This window comes from Culex quinquefasciatus, chromosome 2 (assembly GCF_015732765.1).
Source record: "Culex quinquefasciatus strain JHB chromosome 2, VPISU_Cqui_1.0_pri_paternal, whole genome shotgun sequence".
Classification (NCBI taxonomy): domain Eukaryota; kingdom Metazoa; phylum Arthropoda; class Insecta; order Diptera; family Culicidae; genus Culex; species Culex quinquefasciatus.
Genome location: NC_051862.1, coordinates 144657010 through 144676440, shown reverse-complemented (window position 1 = coordinate 144676440; position 19431 = coordinate 144657010). Strand labels below are relative to the sequence as shown.

General features: G+C 36.2%; 1 protein-coding gene across 1 annotated transcript in view; it reads left to right on the top strand.

The window, feature by feature from the left end:
- Nucleotides 1-13466, top strand: part of LOC6044128 (metallo-beta-lactamase domain-containing protein 1) — a 306493-nt gene extending 293027 nt beyond the window's left edge. Inside the window, exon 3 of the mRNA XM_038257350.1 lies at nt 10850-13466. Within this exon, the coding sequence (XP_038113278.1) occupies nt 10850-11208 (359 nt within the window). The 3' untranslated portion in view covers nt 11209-13466. The remainder of the gene's footprint in view (nt 1-10849) is intronic.
- Nucleotides 13467-19431: the final 5965 nt, after the last annotated feature.

Sequence of the window (19431 nt, the reverse complement as noted above, 5' to 3'; positions counted from 1 at the left end):
TACGGCGTGGTGCAGACCAGTTATGCTTTGCTATGCTAAATATTTTTGATTAGTCAATTTTATTATCCAATTAGCATAGCATAGCATTGGTGTCTACCCGTAGCTGCTACTTCGTTATTGACCAAGACCCCCAAACATTGCTCCGTGGACCACAGATGAAAAGTAGGAACCAATCATCACCCCTTCGCAATTTTCAAAGGTCCCTATCGTGCTGATCAATACCGACGCCGGCCACGACCAGTGGTAAGACACGGGGAAGTGGATGGGAATGTTAGTCCGATACTTGAGTGATGGGACCGCCAAATCGACTGCGTCTCCGACAAAGTATCACATGAGTTTTGAGGGGTTAGTAAGATGGGTATGAGGTCAGGATTCACTGTGGTAGGTGATGCGACCATAAGCAATTTGTTTATCTTTTGAAATTTTAAAATCTTAGGCAGCCGGCTGCGGAAAGATACACAATCATTGATTTAGAAATAGTTTTAATTCGAACGCGGCGCCAAATTATCATTCATTCCCCGTCGGCGTGCCTTCCGAGCAACGACGCTGTGAGAAGGGCTCCTCCTTTTACTATTCAAGCAATATATTAAATTGTATTTCCTGTGGTTTCCAAATGAATTATATCAAAACTTTATAGTGAGGTTTGCAATGTTTTCATCGTGTTGCAGGATTTTAAGACGAAATGATCCGAAAATAGTAATCTACGAGACCGACAGAATTGCGAAAAATAGTAACTGAAAATTTCGTTTCGAGCAGTTATTAATAAAGCGACACTATCACGAATGGTACATTTTTAAGCCGAAGTCGTTATAGGTAGTTTTATCTTTTACGTTATATTTATAATTATCGGAAAAATAAGATCAGAGTAAAAGGAGAACGAATCCGTGAAAACGACGCATGAACTCGAGTTAGACATTCTCGTTTAACGACCGGTATATTAATATTTACGCGACTTGAAAGAAGGAAATAAGAAAAAGAAGAGAGAAAGTGGGGAAAAATATGTAAAATATAAGATGTATACAAAGATTAATTAAAGTAAATAGATAGATTGAGATAAATAGATAAGTTAAAATAATGTTAGATACATTAAAATAAATAGGTCAATAACAAAACGAATAAAATAAAATTCATTCATGCTTCCATCCATACATGAGCCAAATGATAGAATTCACCAATTGTGGAAACTCACAAATGACTCTTCACAAAAATATTCATTCACCCGCATCACTCAACTCAAACATACATGTCAACATAGAGCAGACTCACCCAGGGTGCCCAGTGTCGCATAAAACACGCTGGCTTCCTTTCCAGTTATAAGACACTTTTAAATCACCAAGGTATGCGTTTCCGCCTAATACACACTTGTATTTCAACAAACGTTTCTCGATTAACCCTTTTCATTCAAGTTTTTAATGATTCACAACCCAATAGAACCTTATACCATCCCCAAGAAAACAAAATAACAACACTTTTATCGGTTCAAACTGTTTACCACAACACATGTTCTCACACAATCTGTATTGCTCTACGCGTTCACATTTTTAACACTTTTACCAGTCCTTTGAATAAGCTATTCCATGCTTTTGCTGCTGTTCACTGTAAACTGAATATTTTGCACCTTACAGTTTATGACTTTGTTTGTTTAGTTCGTATACATATAATCAATCGATTCAGCAAACCAAAACAATCCCCAGCACTACAACAATCAGCTTTTCTGCTGGCAATCGGCGATTCTGCACGTAGAGCCCAAACGTCAGTTTCCTCAAGCAAGCGCTTGGCAGAAAAAAAAAAAAAGCATTAGTCAATTTTATTATCCAATTGTATGCAAATCAATGCAACTTCGCAAAATACCAAATGAAAAAAAAACATTGTTCGAAATATACTAAACCATTTGAGCTAATATTTTCCAAATCAAACATGTGTCGAAACCGAGGGGAACGTCACTTCCGCGCTAACCGAGCGATAAAGCTTCCTTTTCAAACCTTTGCAGCGTTCACTTTCACCTTTCCGCTTTAACTTGCTTTAACGCGCGTTAACCGCGATAACTTGCTTTTTGGCTTACCTTTTCTTACGTTCTCGCATCACACTGCTCGATTTTTTTGACAGCGAGAACTGTCAAGAGCAAATGACCGCAGCATTTAGGCCCGCAAAGCTAATAAGCGTTGGAATAAAAAGTCCTCCAAAACTCCACCTAGAACTTTATTACTCTTCTTCTCGCCAAATGTCAAACTGTGGCGCATTTTCTTCTTCTGAATGGACCTGTCCACTCCAACGGCACAGAACTTAACCTGTCCACTCCAACGGCACCGGTTTCCCATACAGGTTACAGCCAAAAAAATCGCGACCTGCTTTGTTTTTGTTTTCTTTCTGCGGAAACTGCTTGAAAACTTATCAAAACAAATACCGAGTTGCCAAACTTGATCGAAAAACTGCTCGAGCTATGACAGCAGGGATGCAAGATCGATTTCGCTTTGTTCAAAAGTCGAGTAGACGCTGACCGCTTTAACTCGCTATAACGCGCGTTAACTTGCGATAACTTGCTTTTAGGTGGCTTTATGTGAAAACTTGGCACGATGAGTAGCGTTGATGCTTTTCGAGCTCGTTTTTGTGCGTTTTAGTGTGTTATCGCGGAGTGACGTCCCCCTCGGTCGAAACCGTTTTTTACCTGAAATCCCTTTGGCATTTACATCAATGTTCAGGTTGTGTCAAGATAGCACGACAAGATTGAAACTTCTTTCATATGAAGAGCGACAACAATGCACTGATTTTTTTTTTTGGTTTTTATCAAATATCTCAAAATTGAAATCGAATTTTGGGGATATGTGGAAGTCAAGATGTGAGGCAGTGTAAGCTGCACAGAATGGCGTTCTTAGCTAAGTTTGGCCCAAAATACAGGTAAGAAAAGCAAGGGTCCTGATTGCTCCAAAGCGACTCAGATACTCGCGAGCACAATTCAAGTGTATCGCTTTCACCCTTAATGAAAACTCTCATTTGTGTGAAAGGGATACGGGTAATTCTCCGCCAACTCACACAGCAGTTGCCCCGACCCCTCTTCGATTTGCGTGAAACTTTGTCCTATGGGGTAACTTTTGTCCCTGATCACGAATCCGAGGTCCGTTTTTTGATATCTCGTGACGGAGGGGCGGTACGACCCCTTCAATTTTTGAACATGTGAAAAAAGAGGTGTTTTTCGATAATTTGCAGCCTGAAACGGTGATGAGATAGAAATTTGGTGTCAAAGAGACTTTTGTGTAAAATTAGACGCCCGATTTGATGGCGTACTCAGAATTCCGAATAAACGTATTTTTCATCGAAAAAACACTAAAAAAGTTTCAAAAATTCTCCCATTTTCCGTTACTCGACTGTAAAAATTTTTGGAACATGTCATTTTATGGGAAATTTAATGTACATGTGATGTGTTAAAATTTCGTGTTTTTCTAACTTTGCAGGGTTATTTTTAGAGTGTAACAATGTTCTACAAAGTTGTAGAGCAGACAATTACAAAAATTTTGATATATAGACATAAGGGGTTTGCTTATAAACATCACGAGTTATCGCGATTTTACGAAAAAAAGTTTTGAAAAAGTTGGTCGTTATCGATCATGGCCATTCATGGTCACCCGCGACAGACACGGACGACGAAACAAAGAGAAACGCTAAAAGTAACTTTTTCAAAACTTTTTTTTCGTGAAATCGCGATAACTCGTGATGTTTATAAGCAAACCCCTTATGTCTATATATCAAAATTTTTGTAATTGTCTGCTCTACAACTTTGTAGAACATTGTTACACTCTAAAAAATAACCCTGCAAAGTTAGAAAAAAAACGAAATTATAAAATGAAAAATTTTGTTCTAAATGAAAAAATGACCCTTCTGGGACAATGTAGATTCGAAAAGCACATTAGGCGTCATCCATAAAGTATGTCACGCTAAAATCGGCCAAAATTAACCCCCCCTCCCCCCTATGTCACACTTTGTCACGCTGGCTCTGACCCCCCCTCAGAAAGTACGTCACGTTTTGTCGGACCCCCCCCCTCCGCACTATCTTGTTTTTTGTACAATTTTACACAGTAAAAAAATCATGGTAATATTACATCTGGGAAGGGGAACATCTTTTATGTCAGAAAAAATGTGTAATTTTACCTCTGAAAATGAGTAATTTTACCACTTTTCTGGTGTAATGACACTTTTTGAGTCTAAATTGAGGTAAATTTACATCAATTAATCTGTAAAATTCAACTTTCAGAAATCACAGCTTCGAAATTTACACATTTTTTTACTGTGCGGCATGATTTATAAAAAGGATGATTTTGAAATTCGGAATTCATTCGAGAATGTTTTTAATGTTTACAGGTTGCGTTTGGATTTTTTAAATTTTTTCAATGTTGTAGTGATAAAATTACCATCACAGTTTTTGAAGCATATTAAATCTATCATCAAAAACTCTGTTTCATAAAGCCTTGAATCGTGTTTGATTTATGAGTCAAAGTTATCAAACATTAAATTTTCAAAGCTATATTTAAAAAAAAAGTTCAATATTAAATAAACAGTCTAGCGTGACGTCACAGTCTCACGTACCCCCCCTCTCCCTCTTGTCACACATTGTCACACTTGCGACAACCCCCCCTCCCCCCCTAGAGCGTGACGTACTTTATGGATGACGCCTTAAATTTGCCATAAAATGACATGTTCCAAAATTTTTTACAGTCGAGTAACGGAAAATGGGAGAGTTTTAAAAACTTTTATAGTGTTTTTTTCGATGAAAAATACGTTTTTTCGGAATTTTGAGTACGCCATCTAAACGGGCGTCTAATTTTACATAAAAGTCCCTTTGACATCAAATTTGTATCTCATCACCGTTTCAGGCTGCAAATTATTGAAAAACACCTCTTTTTTCGCATGTTCAAAAATGGAAGGGGTCGTACCGCCCCTCCGTCACGAGATATCAAAAAACGGACCTCGGATTCGTGATCAGGGACAAAAGTTACCCCTTAGGACAAAGTTTCACGCAAATCGAAGAGGGGTCGGGGCAACTTTTCCCGATTTCGTGTGAGTTGGTAGAGAATTACCCATACACTATTGTTTACAAAAGTTTTGTGCACTTTTGAAATGTTAGGCTCCAAATCTAGTGCGGCGAAAAACTGCTTTGACCATTTCCTACCGTTTGTCACTTCCACTCCAATCGCTACTAAACACTCTCTATTTGCTCTCGCTCGCACTCCAATCGGGTAGTACCTACAGCGAATGCTTCAGAGAAACTGATTTCGTTGAGTCGCTCAAAGCTGACTGAGAATAGTTTGAGATCGGCTTTGTTTTGATCATTTATCAAACTGCTTAAAACCAATGTTATCAAGTTTTTTTTCTGTAATTTTGTTGATAGCACAACATCAAAGACACATTTGACAGCAATTTCCACCATACCAAATTCTATTTGACGGCAAACTGTTGTAGTGCAGGCGAAGTGAGCGCTGTGCTAGTATTTTTTTAGGATCTCTCCTCTCTGAGCATATTCGTGAGTGACCCGGGTTGACGGAGGGAGTCCAGCCAGCATGTCGTGTTTGCTCGCGAATGGTTGCGCACTCCAGTCGGTAAAGATTCGTTCGGTGATGAGTGAGTGATTTCTGACCTTTGAACTGAAAATCAGGACCCTTGACGACAAGTTAGCACGACGGCGACGAGATGAGCTTTTGGTGTCACGGTACTTAAACATTTCAATTAATGCGCCTTAGAATAGTTTCACATTTTTTCACGTTTTGAAGTTTGATTCTAAAGAAAATTAATATTCTCTACATTGATCTCTTAATCGAAACACTGATGCTCTGTAATTTCATTTTGAAATATTATCATCGCTTCAAAAATGTCATTGCTTGCCATCATAATGACCATCATTGAAAAAATAGATAAAACATATAGTTGTTTGAAGAACAAACAAAATTAATTCGAATACTTTTGGTTCAGCAAAACTTAAAAAATATTAAAATCATTTTATAGTTCAGCGCAAAAAAAAAACCTCTCCAAAAGCCATCAACATTTAATGAACTCATCACATTGTAGTTTGATTACAATCTTGTTTTTATTTTTCTAACTTCTCCCAGTTCCTTCACCAGAGAGACCAGCAAAAAAAAATGCTAAAACAAACTACCCTTTAAAAGCTCATGACAAATGCCCCGCAAGCTCGTCTCAAGAGCGACCAGTCACAAGATTTGTGCTGCGGGAAATCTCATAAAAAAGCGGGCAGCACAGAGACACCCCACTTTTCGCTGATGACCATCATCTTTCCCCCTTGAGTTTTGGCGTGAAGGGGGGGACGGTGGAATGTTGATGGGTTTGAGGGTGGGTTTCGCCGGTGGTGGTGTTAAGGTCGTTCGTGCAGTGAAAAGCTTTCACGGATTTTATTTTCCTCCCACTTTTTTCTTCTTACTTTTTTTTTTCAAATGAATCTACCATTTTTGGATTGTTTCGTGTCCTCGTTTTAAGTTTTTTCTTCCTTTTTTGTGTGCTGCTTGTGTGACTTTGGCTTTGCTTTATTTCTTTGCCACTTTTCCATCAGATTCGCTTCATTACGCGCGCACGTTCGCTCCACCCGTTGGCAGCACTGCCAGTCAGTGCTGGCAGGTTTGGAGAAGGACGATGTGTGGCAATTTTGCCCTTTTACTATATTTCTTTTTGCCACTATTTCTAAAGTGGAGATTCACCCTTAATGATATATGGCCCTGGAAGCGAAATGAAGATTTAGAGACGACGAACCTTGCCCGGATTAAACCTGCTCGAGTTTATGAGTGTGATGTACTACATAGAGTGGGACATAGAAAATGAAAATGCTATGCTGGGGAAATGGCTGCAATAAAAAAGCGCTCTGGTGTCGTTTTTGAGAGGTGGAAGCATGATTTTATTTTCCGGGGGGTTTTGTGCCCTAGATATTGCTAGTTTGTGCTCACGGTATGGTTTTAAGTGACATTGCGACGGTTAGAAAATGCTCTTAAATAGCAGTTTCAGTGGAATGATTTCCATTCCATGTTGTTGACGATCATTTTAATTAATAAAAATAGATAAATAACTTCTTCGAACAAAAAGTTCAAGCTTATAAATTGTTTCAATGTATTTAAATTCACGAAGAGTTATACAAATTAAAGAAATTAAAAACACAGAGAATACGAGTGCTCCAATCTAAAAGACAAAAAAATATCATTCAAGCATTGCATGAGAGCAGTTCTCTCAGATTTCGGTCATTCGATTTTTTTTGTATTTTTTAATCCGACTTAAACTTTTTTGGTGCCTTCGGTATGCCCAAAGAAGCCATTTTGCATCATTAGTTTGTCCATATAATTTTCCATACAAATTTGGCAGCAGTCCATAGAAAAATGATGTATGAAAATTCAAAAATCAATATCTTTTGAAGGAATTTTCTGATTGATTTGGTATCTTCGGCAAAGTTGTAGGTATGGACCACAATGAAAAAATGATACACGGTAAAAAAATTAACTCTTTGTCACTAAAACTTGATTTGCAAAAAAAAAAAACACTTTTTTTATTTTTTTATTTTTGATTTGTTTTAAGAAGAAATGAAAAACCAACTTTTCAGATTTTTTTTTTTAAATCGATGCTGATTGTTTCAAAAAATCGAAATATTGGTCGCAATAATTTTTCAACTTAATTTTTCGAAGTTAAATCAAATTTGCAATTAAAAAGTACCTTAGTGAAATTTTGATAAAGTCCACCGGTTCCAATCTTAAACCATTTTTAGGTTTTTTTTAAATAGTGCATAAAAATAAAATAACAAAAATATTTTTGAAAAGCTGAGAAAATTCTTTATGTTTTATGTCTATGTTTTTTTTTAATTTTATTGATACGACCATTAGTTGCTCAGATATTGCCATGCAAGTGATTAAAATTTTTAGAAAATGGTGGGTTGTTCGGGTCAGACTTAGAAAACATAAATATCGTGAAATTTTTCAAACTTTTCGAAAAAAATATTTTGAAATTTTTTAAATCAAGACTAGCGTTTTAAATGAGCGTAATATTCAATTTTTGGCCCATTTAAAATGTTAGTCATTATTTAAACATTTTCAAAATATTTTTTTCGAAAAGATCGGAAAATTTCACGAATTTTTCATGCATTAAAATTGATAATCGGACCATTAGTTGCTGAGATATCGTCATTAGAAAATGGTGGGTTATTTTGGTGAGATTAAGAAAACTTAAATTTTCGTGTTTCTTTTTCTTAAAGCGGCTCTATCTCAGCAACCCGAGGTCCAATCTTCAATGTCTCTCAGACAATTTTATAGCAAATTTTCAGAACTTCAAAAAAAAAATATTTTTGGAAATGGTCACTCATGGTCACTATTTTAAAAATCGAAAAACTGCAAATATTTCGCTAAAATCAAACTTTCGATTGCGTGTATCTTGAAAACGGAGCCCTTTATCAAAAAATCTGTAAAGTACTTTCGATTGCAAATTCAATTTTGCATTAAAAAATAATGTCAAACTTGTTTTTGCATAAAACTTCGATTTTTTCCAAAAATCACTGTTTTTTCAAAAATTCATAACTCGGCGGCAGATTTTTTGACCATGTATCTCTATGGCTCATAAGTTGCGGATTTTTGTTCCCTAAAACATATAAAAAATCTCGAAAATCAAAAAATGCTTATTTTGGGAAATTGAGCTTTAGTGAAAAAAAAAGTTGATAAAAAAATCTGCAAATTTTTTTTTCCGTGTACCTATTTCTTTCTTAAAAGTCCTCAACAATACCTACTACTTTGCCGAAGACACCAAATTGATCAGAAAATTCACTCAAAAGTTACAGCTGTTTGAATATTTACATACCATTTTTGTATGGACAGCAGTCAAAATTGTATGGAGACTTGTATGGGTGAACCAATGACGCAAAATAGCTTATTTGGTCATGGGGAAGGCCCCCACAAAGTTTGAGTCAAATCAAAAAATACAAAAAATAAAAATGGTCGAAATTGGCCGATTTCGTAGGGAGTTGCTCGTAGAATTGTTCTTCGATTGTTAACTATCATTTTCCCAAAATATGGTGGAATTTGATGAACTCTTCCTCAAATGTTAATCGTTTGGAAATGATTTTTCGAAAAGTAATTTTTGCCCAAAAACGTACCTTAAATGCAGGCCAAGGGCGAATGATGCTGATGATACCTCTTTAGTTGACGCTCAGGCGAGGAACATCCTGGAAGGAGCGTCACTGACTACGTCCGTAGTCCTGTTAGATCATTCTTGATCAAGACAGTATAGCTCTCGTTCCTTGCAGGTGTCCTATTTTCTTACCTCCACGTTGGCTTGGTTTTCATGATGACCTAGGGAAGTAATTTGTGATTGTAGACGGTATTGTTTTGATTCAAAGTATGTTGAGTCAACTGCTGTGGATGTACCTGAAACATCGCACAACGGGGTTTCTCTTCTTTCTGTTTTTATCTACAATTAGAGAGCCTGGAGCTTATTAGAGAACGGACATCTCAAACCTGAAATGCCAATCGAGACACGGGAGCTGTCAAACGGAGGTCTTATCAAAATCCTTTGTCTTTTGCTCGATTGGTACCTCCGTTTGACACTTCTCGTGCTTCGATTGGTGCTTTTGGTTTGAGATGTCCGTTCTCTAATAAACTCCAGGCTCTCTTGCTACCATCTATATTCTGTTTATTTTGTTTCACAGATTCTCTAACACGCCTTCTGTTTATTATCGTCCATTTGTTTTCGATTTTATTTTCTTGATTTTCTTATTTCTCAACGCTTTTCACTCTATTTACTAATCGATGCTGCTGTAACAAACTGTCTGTTTTCCCTTAATTTGGCAGCGATGTCAATTTTGTTTATCTTTACTTATCTATTTGAATAATTTTTCATCTGCCCTATAAATTGCCCTATTTTTAATTTCTTTATCTACTTCTTAAATTACTATCTTTCTTTTACTATTGATTCTTCAAATAGTATATTTCTTGTCCATTTTTTTTTCAATCTTCACCCTTTTCTTTAAAACAAGTGAGGTTCGAGCCCTTACTCAATTTTTGGAATGATCAAAAAATTAACACAAATATTACTATTGTACTTTTGGTAAACTTTATAACATGCTTAGGCCCAAAATATTGTAACAAAACACCGCGACAAAAAATAGAAACATATAAACACGACTCAACTCTAGGAAAGATTTCAGCAGAAAACAATACACAGTAAAATAACAACTAGTTTTTGAATTCAAACTAAAAATAAAACAGTTTTTGCTTTAATGAAAGTTGATAGGCATACTATAAATGATTAGGCGCTTAAACTTACATCAAACCTTACGTAATGTACCACCCCCGGTCGAATTAAAATGCGTAACCGGAAAAGAAGGTGTGCATGCCTGGCACGAACACTCAAAGCGTGTTCTAGCGTGTTGCTCGTACTGACTCAGAGCAAGGGTGAGATGTAGGTGTAAGGGCAGTGCGTGTTCATCGGGAACCTGGTGCATAAGATTGGTCAAGGCCCGTTCTTACACTGAAAATTGCGAATTGCGAAAAACGTACCTAAAATTTAGAAAGCTGGCAAAATGAACGTAATTTTGTCAACAAAGGTTTCTTGAGAAGGTTTCAACCCTAAACAACCTGAGAAATTGCAAAATCCATAAAAAAATCATGTTGACCCAATTTCACCCCCCAAATCCAATGTTACCTCCACTGAAAGTATTCAAACTCATTTTGAATTTAAATATCGATTTTGAATTTAAATATTAATTTTGAACATATCACAGATGCACTTAGGAAAAGGGATATCAAATAAATAAAAACAATGTTTTGTAAATCACATTTTTTCAAAATTTCACCACCCACTTCTCTCTCTCCCCCCCTCCTTCCAGCTCCCTTCCGCCTGTCGGACACGATCGAGGTGCTGGCCACGCCGGGCCACACGCTGTCCTGCGTATCGCTGCTGGTTCGCAACTGCACCGTCGCACCAAACGCCGATGCCGGTGACATCCCGAACGCCCCCCAAACGGTGGCCATCGTGGGCGATCTGTTCGAGCGCGCCGAGGACATCGCGGACGCGGCCCTCTGGCTCGATGCGGGCAGCGAAGATCCGGCCGCGCAGCGGCGCAACCGGGCCCGGATGGCCACCCTGGCGGACTACATCGTGCCGGGGCACGGACCGGGCTTTGCGGTGACGGGGGATGCTAGGGCGGCGCTGAATGCGCAGCAGGTGGGGGACGCCGCACAGTAACTAGGTGGCGGAAGTTTTGAACACTCTTAAATGAACATTGTAATCGAGTTTTTTCCTAGATTAGTTGTTGGCTTGCGTTGGTTTTTTGAGAGAAATTAAAAAAAATGCTTACAGAATTACAGTTATTGAGGAATATTATTACAATTGAAGAGAAAATATTAAATACGTTATTATGATTACTGAAAACAAAGCATTTAAGTCGAGTGAATTCAAATATTTGAAAGGCATGAAATGAAAAGAGCACACATTACTAGAGTTACATTGGTTTGTTAGGTAAGCAGTTGAACTATCACGAAAGCTAGGTTTGTTACAGAGTGCGCAAGAAAGTGTTTCAATTTGCTTTATTACAAATAGAGGAAAATAGAAGAGTAAAAATGACATGAGTTTGATTGCAATAGCCTTCGTTTAACGGTTTGTATTTGATATCAGCTACAAGAACTTTGCTGGACGCAAGTCCATGCGAGCAAATCACACAAGAAAAATATATTATGAAAAAAAAGAAACAAATATTAAACGTGCACGATATTAATACGCAACTTTATGGTCATACATGTATGTTAGTGGAATTAGAGTTTCAAGTTTCTTAACAATTATGTATTTGTGACATGGTAAAAAAACACACGTATTACTGGAAGAAGAAAAAACAAACAATACAAACAACACAATGTAGTAGTTTTAAATGTTCAATCTTTGTTCGAGAAGGAAGAAACCAGCAGAAACAAAAAAAAGTAGTTCTACAACTGCAGTTGAACGGTACCAATTTCCCAACAAAATGGTTGTGCTGAAATAGAACAAGAACAGACCACACACAAACACTAGTAGAGAACCAGTTTTGGACGCCTCCGGTTCGGTAGGAACCGGCAGGTGGCCGTGCTTCAAGAAAACAGAAACAAAAAACAACAAAAATGCCAATGAAAGCAACCACACACACATTCACAAGCAAAAACGTAAGTAAAACTTAAATTATAATTGTTTATTTGTTTAGAGTATAATGTGAAAAAAAATCACACACATACACATACAAAAAAAATACATCGTTTAACTCACACACGTGTGCGGCTCGCGACGCACACCAGCCCGGTCGCGGTCGCACACCCAGAGCTGTGACAAGCAGCGACACTTTCACACTATTTGGATCTAACTCGATTTAAAACCGGAGAATAAAATCAGGCTAGAGAAAGAAAGAAAGTAGGAAAAGGAAACATCTGGAATGGTAGCAAAACGAAATTGCTAAACCCAAAAAAAAACTTAGCTTTAAGAAACCAAAACAAAGCAAGAACTAATCAATGTTGTTAAAAAAAGAAATCAATGTTTAGGTGGAAATGAAAAAAAAACACTTTAAACAAGCATAACTCATCGTACGACACTGAAAAAAGTTGTCACCCATACTGCAAAACGTTCATCGCACACTAAATATCAACACACACACCTTCTTCGCCGCGAAGAAGTCATTGAAACACACACACACACAAACTTTAGCTGGTAAGTATAACCTCATGCAAAACACTGGTAGAATCCCCCCCCATTTGCGTGGCCACGTGGTCCACGTGGTTCGCTAGGAATCCGGCACGTGGTTCTCGCGAGGGGGAGGCAAAAATCAGTCAAGCATAGAACCACAATAAAATGACTTGAGCAAAATATACAGCAGCATGCAGCTGTATCTTTTACCCGTAGGCAAGATAAGGTTTATAATGATTATAAAATGGTAAACATTGTAGCTTTAAGAAGTAATTTTAAGCAGCAGCAGCATGACCCTTAAAAGTAAGCAAAAAAAGCATTGTTCATATTTTGGAAGAGTATGAATAATGCAAAAGATACGATTAATGAGACGCAGTAGTCTTGTTGAAATAATAAAATGTTATTGATTAAATATATAACGGCAAACACACATCATATGGATATTCAAGTTGAACTATTGATATGCTTTACATAAAATAAGCAGCAGCAGCATGATTCATTAAGAGATATTAATGAATAGTAATGTAAGCAAACAACTATGAACAAGTAAAATGAGATATATTATCCAACCAAAAAAAAAAACACATAAAATATACTAACCAACTTCACTGTATCAATAAAAAAGAAAAAAAAACAGGCAAATGTAAGCGAATGATTAAATCGACGAAAAAAAAAAACAATTTAATCCAAGCAACCAAGCAAGCAAAATCACTTCCCCAAGTGAAACCCCAACATTGCTTCTCTAGAAACGGAAGCAGCAAAGTTATATCAAAAAGGCAACCAGAGAATAAAAAAACACAAAAAAAAACAAAAAAAAAAACCAAGCAACCAAGGCAACCAAGAGACGAAACTGATTCACTGTAAAACCAAACCAAGAACTTCGAAAACCATCTAAAACTCGTCGATGGCGGGCGACACGTGCTGCGCAACTACCATCCGCGTGGTTTTTTGCGGGGGCCTACTAAGATCTCTGGCCACCGCAGACACGCTGCGGCACGGCCGCCGATCAAATCGATGAAAGTTTAAAACAAAACAAAAAAATAAAGAACAAGAAAACCAACAACAACGGAAACCAACAAAAAAAGCAAAACCCTGTTTGATTTCCCCCGTGTGGGGGTGAGTTGAGAAAAAAGGTCCTTGCCCACGTGTAGGTCCGCGTAATGTCTCTTTGGGGAGGTTGGTGGTGGTGTGGGCATTTGGCGTAAATGTTATTTTGAAATCAAGCGTTTGAGTTTATACTTAAAGGACATTTTTAGCGTTATTTTTGTAGATCACGTTATTTTTGTAGCTTTTACAACAGGCTGTGGATTTTTCTATTTGAATCAAATTTTCCTAATCTCAATTGAGCAATTCTCTACCAAAACCAGAAATAGATTTAATTTGGCTTAAAATTTGTTGGGGCCTTCCCTAAGCCTAAAGAAACCGTTTTGTGTCATTGGTTCACCTATACAAGTCTCAATAGGTTTTTTACAAAAAAAAAATTGCTCAATATTTGTATTTTTTGATTTTTGAGATTTTTTGTTATGTTGTAGGGGACCAAAACTGCCGTTTTACGGCGATATGATGTATACGCCATTGAGGTGATTTTGCCGTAGACACGATTTTCTGTTTTTGTTCATTTTTTCAATTTAAAATGAATAATTTAAGGTCTGCTCTGTAGAAACTGTTAAAAAGTACAATAAAAATGTGGCCCCTACAAAATTTCCTGATTTTTCCTATTCTCTACGATTTTAAACCACAAACATCATTTGGCCGTAAAAATAGCAATAAAAAATCACTACTTTTCATTTCCAATGATGTATGTATACATTGCTCGATCAATGCAAGCTATATGTTTTGTGCCAGCTATTTTGACAGCTGAGCGGATTAAGGGAATGCATTGTCCACGTGGATACTTTAAGGGGAGGGAAGGGGGAGGGTGTTAGGGAGCGTTATTTTATTACGTAACGCAGTTGGGGGAGGGGGTCGGAGGCCGTGTTACGCTCCATACATTTTTTTTTAAATTTGTATGGATATTTTGTTACGAGGGGGAGGGAGGGGGTCTAAAAAACCGATTTTTTGCGTTACACAATAAAAGAACGTTCCCTTAGCGATTGTCTACGCTCCATAAAAACATTTTTGCATGAAAAATTGTCCGTAAGGGAGGTGGGTAGGTCCAGAATTTTCAAAAAAGTGTCTAAGTGGGTGTGGATAAGGTGTCATTCATTAAGTACGTCACATTAAAATCAGCCAAAATTTACTACACCCCCCTTTGTCACAATTTCCCTATGCTTTTAACGCGCAATGTCACGTTTGCTCAAAACCCCCCTCTTTCCTGACGTGACGTACTTTATGGATGACGCCTAATGGATGTCCCCTTAAAAATTAAATCGAAATAATGTAATAAATTATTTCCCAGTCTTGATTTGGTCTCAAAACCTCAAATCAACATTCAAACAGTGTTGAATTTGACTTCTGTCAATTCTCAATGTATACATACATCATGATGAGTAAAATTGGCGTATACATCATTGTTTGTTTGCTTAATAAAATGGGCCCCAGAGCAGCTTTTTGGAAAATTCTTTCGTCAGGAGGTAGCTTTTAAGATTCTTTATCAGACTGTACAATAAAATTGAAAATGTCCAAAATGGCGTATACATCATATCGCCGTAAAACGGCAGAAAACCCGAAACTTTTGAACGAACGAACGGTAAAAAAATGTTGCCGCTGTGTTTTGATTTAAAAATATGAGATTTTTGGAAATAATCGAACTACCTCATTTTTTATGTAAATTTGAATTTGCAATTCAAAAGTACTTTACAGATTTTTTGATGAAGTGCCTTGCTGTCAGAATAGAGTCACTAGGATGTAACAAAGCAGGTTAATTGGGTACTTAAGCCCGATGTAAATTTTTATGTACAACGGTAAAAAACACGATTAAAAACCAATTCTGATCACTTTTTTTATTCATTTTAATGCAAATTTTTTTTTGACTGAACAACATTTTTTCGATGGATCAACTATGGTCCCCTTGGAACGAGATGTCCAGTAGGAGCTTTTCTGTCAAGAAGGACCGCGAGGTTAATTTTTCAAAATTGATTCAAAAATCCATTTTAAAATCTTTGTGGTCGTACAAAGGGTCATTGAACGCAGAAAAATAAGCTTTATCGCTGTAAACAATAATATCAGCAATCTAAGTTTAATTTTAGGACCCAATTTTACGGGCATTTCAGGGCATGATCTCCTGGGTGTACTGAGCCTGAATATGAGTGCGGTTTTGGTTTTTGTCAGTTTTGAGCCCCTTAACGATTTTTGCATTTTTGCATCTCATGATCACATATTCCGTGTTCCAGGAAACATCTTTGCCAAAGAGTGACAAAAGATTCGAAAACAAAAAAAAAAACTTTTTATTTGAGCTCTTCTGGCAGCACCATCAATTTGTTTGAATGCATGAGCGTCGCGACGCCTGCCAGAAGAGAGTGCAAGTGCTGTCAGAAGCAGCCATGCCAGATATACAGATACATCTGTATTATACACATTTTTCAATCCCAAAAGTCACAAATATCTTGTATATACATGTTAAAAAATTGATTATATTTAAAAAAATCAACAAACTTTGCAATTGAACTAAGCTCTAATACGATTAAAAAGCTTTAATCTGCTGTTATAATTTTAAAAAAGTCTTGTATGGCTTCGAATTTGACATGATACAGATAAAATACAGATTTATTTTAAAGAAAATACAGATCTTCCATAAAATAATCTGGCATCGTTGGACAGAAGAGAGTGAAGAAAAAGTTCATGTTTTCTCACTCTTCGGCAAAGTTGTTCCCAGGAACACGGACTATGTGCTCATGAGGTTTTTAGAAAATTCAAAAATCGTTAAGGGGCTCAAAACTGGCAAAATCCAAAACGCACCGATTTTACGGGTTAAATTCCATTTAAAATTCAAAGTCAAAGCGCAAGGTCCTTTCGCATCCAATCAAGCTCATATTTGGGATTCGGGAATCTGCCTTGAAATGCACGCAAAATTTACCCGTTTTGTTAAAACCTTATAGCCACCTTTGAGTATCAATCAGAAAATGTTGATCGATGTTACTCATTTTTGGTCCAGAGTCCAAAAATAACTAAATTCAACTTGGGGAGCGAGGTTTCAAAATAATCCCATATTTTGGCACGCTAGGAGTCAGTGAATGCAAAAACTAAGATTAACAATTAAAAATTAATTTTCAAATTTTCATGCAACTCCCTGTCAAATTAAAAAAAAATATTTAAAGAATAATATTTTTCGTTAATTTCATTTTAAGTTTTTCCTTTGAATATAGTGATAATAATGCTTCTGAGCAATTCTCTATCAAAACCAGACATGAATATTATTTGTATTTTTTATTTTACTCACATTTTATGCGGGCTTTCCCTATGACCAAAGGAATTATTTTGTGTCATTGGTTCACCCATACATGTCTTCACAAATCCCGCAACTTTTGAGCCATAGAGAAGTATGGTCAAAAGATCTGCCGTCGAGTGATAATTTTTTTTGAAAAAAATAGTGATTTTTGCAAAAAATCGAAATTTTATGCCAAAAACATTGAAAACTTTCCGTTTTCAAGATATAGCCACCGAAAGTTTGATTTTAACGAAATATTTGCAGTTTTTTCGATTTTTGAAAAAAGTGACTATGGAAGACCATTTCAGAAAATATTTTTTAAATGTTCAGAAAAATTGTTATAAAGTTGACTAAGCGAAATTGACAGTAAGAAAAAGAAACAGGAAAATTGAAGTTTTCTAAGTCTCACCCAAACAACCCACCATTTTGTAATGTCGATATGTAGTTGCTGACATGGTGGATAATGATCCGATTTTCGATGTTAAAAAATGAAACATTCGTGAAGTTTTCCAATCATTTCGAATAATATTAAAAAAAAATCAAGACTAAAATTTTAAAAATGCCACACTATCATTATTTCGCTTTTGACAATTGTCTACTAGGAGATGGTTAAATAAGAAAGTAAATTAAAAAATATCATGTGTTTTTGAAACATAAATAATTCAAATCTCCAAATTTACAGGAATTTTCAGTAGAACAAATTTCATACAAAATGTGAAAACCCTTGATAAGAGCTTCGAATTCAGTTTAACCCTTTCGAGCCTGATGGATCATATATGATATATATCAAAATTTCCATATTAGCCTATAATTTTCGTATGGTCATAAGAATCATTTTCCTATTATTGAATAAAACATTTTTTTTAAATTCAGGTCTGAAAGGGTTAAAATGCAATATGAATCGATAATTTTATAAATAAAACTAGTTTCAACAAATTTAAGAAAAAATTCTGACTTTTTAACAATGTTAACTAAAATTTATATGTATTTGGATAAAGAAAAACTTATAAACTTAACCAAATCTAAACATTATTTTGTTTCTTTTAAACTTTATCAGCAACCTTATTAAAGGTGCATTTGACGTAAAAAAAAATTAGAATACCTTTAATCTGATTTTAACAAGTAAAGCTACCCCGGAATTCAAAATTAGAATGTTCAAAGCACACTAAATTTAGAGACATTTATTATTTTATTTTTTCATTAAAATGCATAGACACGTTCTAAACATTGATAATTTATTATTGTTTGTTATTTATAAAGAATCAATTGATGCGGCATCGTAAAATTCCAGCAGCTTGAACAATAATTGAAATATATCAAATTTCTCAATATTATTATGAGCTCAACTTTGGATCAAAAAAGTTCGCACTGGCACACAATTTTGGATTTAAACTCACCTTTGTTGTAATACTTCACTAATAATTTTGTGCAAAGCATTAGAAAATTAAATATTCATATTTTTTTTTGTTTTTTTTTTTTATTGAAAACTATTTAAATATTTATAACACTTCAAAAGATTTAAAAAGCTATCAATAAAGTTTTAATTTTTAAAATTAAAATATTAAAAAAAATTATGATGGTAAGTAGTGGTTTTGTTCAAATATTCTGAATATTGTCATCAGAGCATCCCACCGTCCAAACATTTTTCGGTGGTCCGCACGAAAAACCCCTCGCGAGGTGAGTCGTGTTTAGAATGTTTGTAACTTTTTAAGTGTGGCGCTTTTTCCCCCCCCCTCTCCTCTCCGATTGGTCCACTGAACTGTGTGTGCGGTTGCGGACAGAGTTTTTCCACCTCCAGAGACTGTGTGTGGGTTTGGTGTCGAGGGGAAAAAAAACGGACAGGTTTTTCCTTTTAATTGCCGAATACTTCACCGTGTGCTGACTGCTGGGTGGCTATGGGGTTCGGTGGTAACAGAGCGTTGCATTCCTGAACGAAGTTGAAGTGTGAAGAAGCACTTTTTTGTGCTGGTGGTACCGTGGAATGAGTTGATTGTTGTTTTTTTTTTGTAATATTATTTAAAGGTTGATTTTTTTTATGATTTTCTAGCCAAGCAATATTTAATAGAAAAATCGAAATGTGCAATATTTAGGTAAGCATCAAAGTCCCACCAATCTACGGTACCCATAAGACTAAACGATGAAGCTTATACGTTTCACTTCTTTTTTCCCTGATATACATTGTTTTGGGGGAGAAAAACGTTGCTGCAAAACTGTTTGTTCGTGCTGAAGTCGGTGAAAGAAAATTTCGGAGAACCGGTAAGTGTAATTGGCAGTGTAATTGCGTCAAATTTCCCCGGGGTGTGTCTCGGTGAAGCCACGCTCAATGGGAAAACGTTTTAATTGAAGTCCAAGTCAGCATTGTGCTGCGTGATTTAGACGGAGAATAGAAGCTTAAGGTA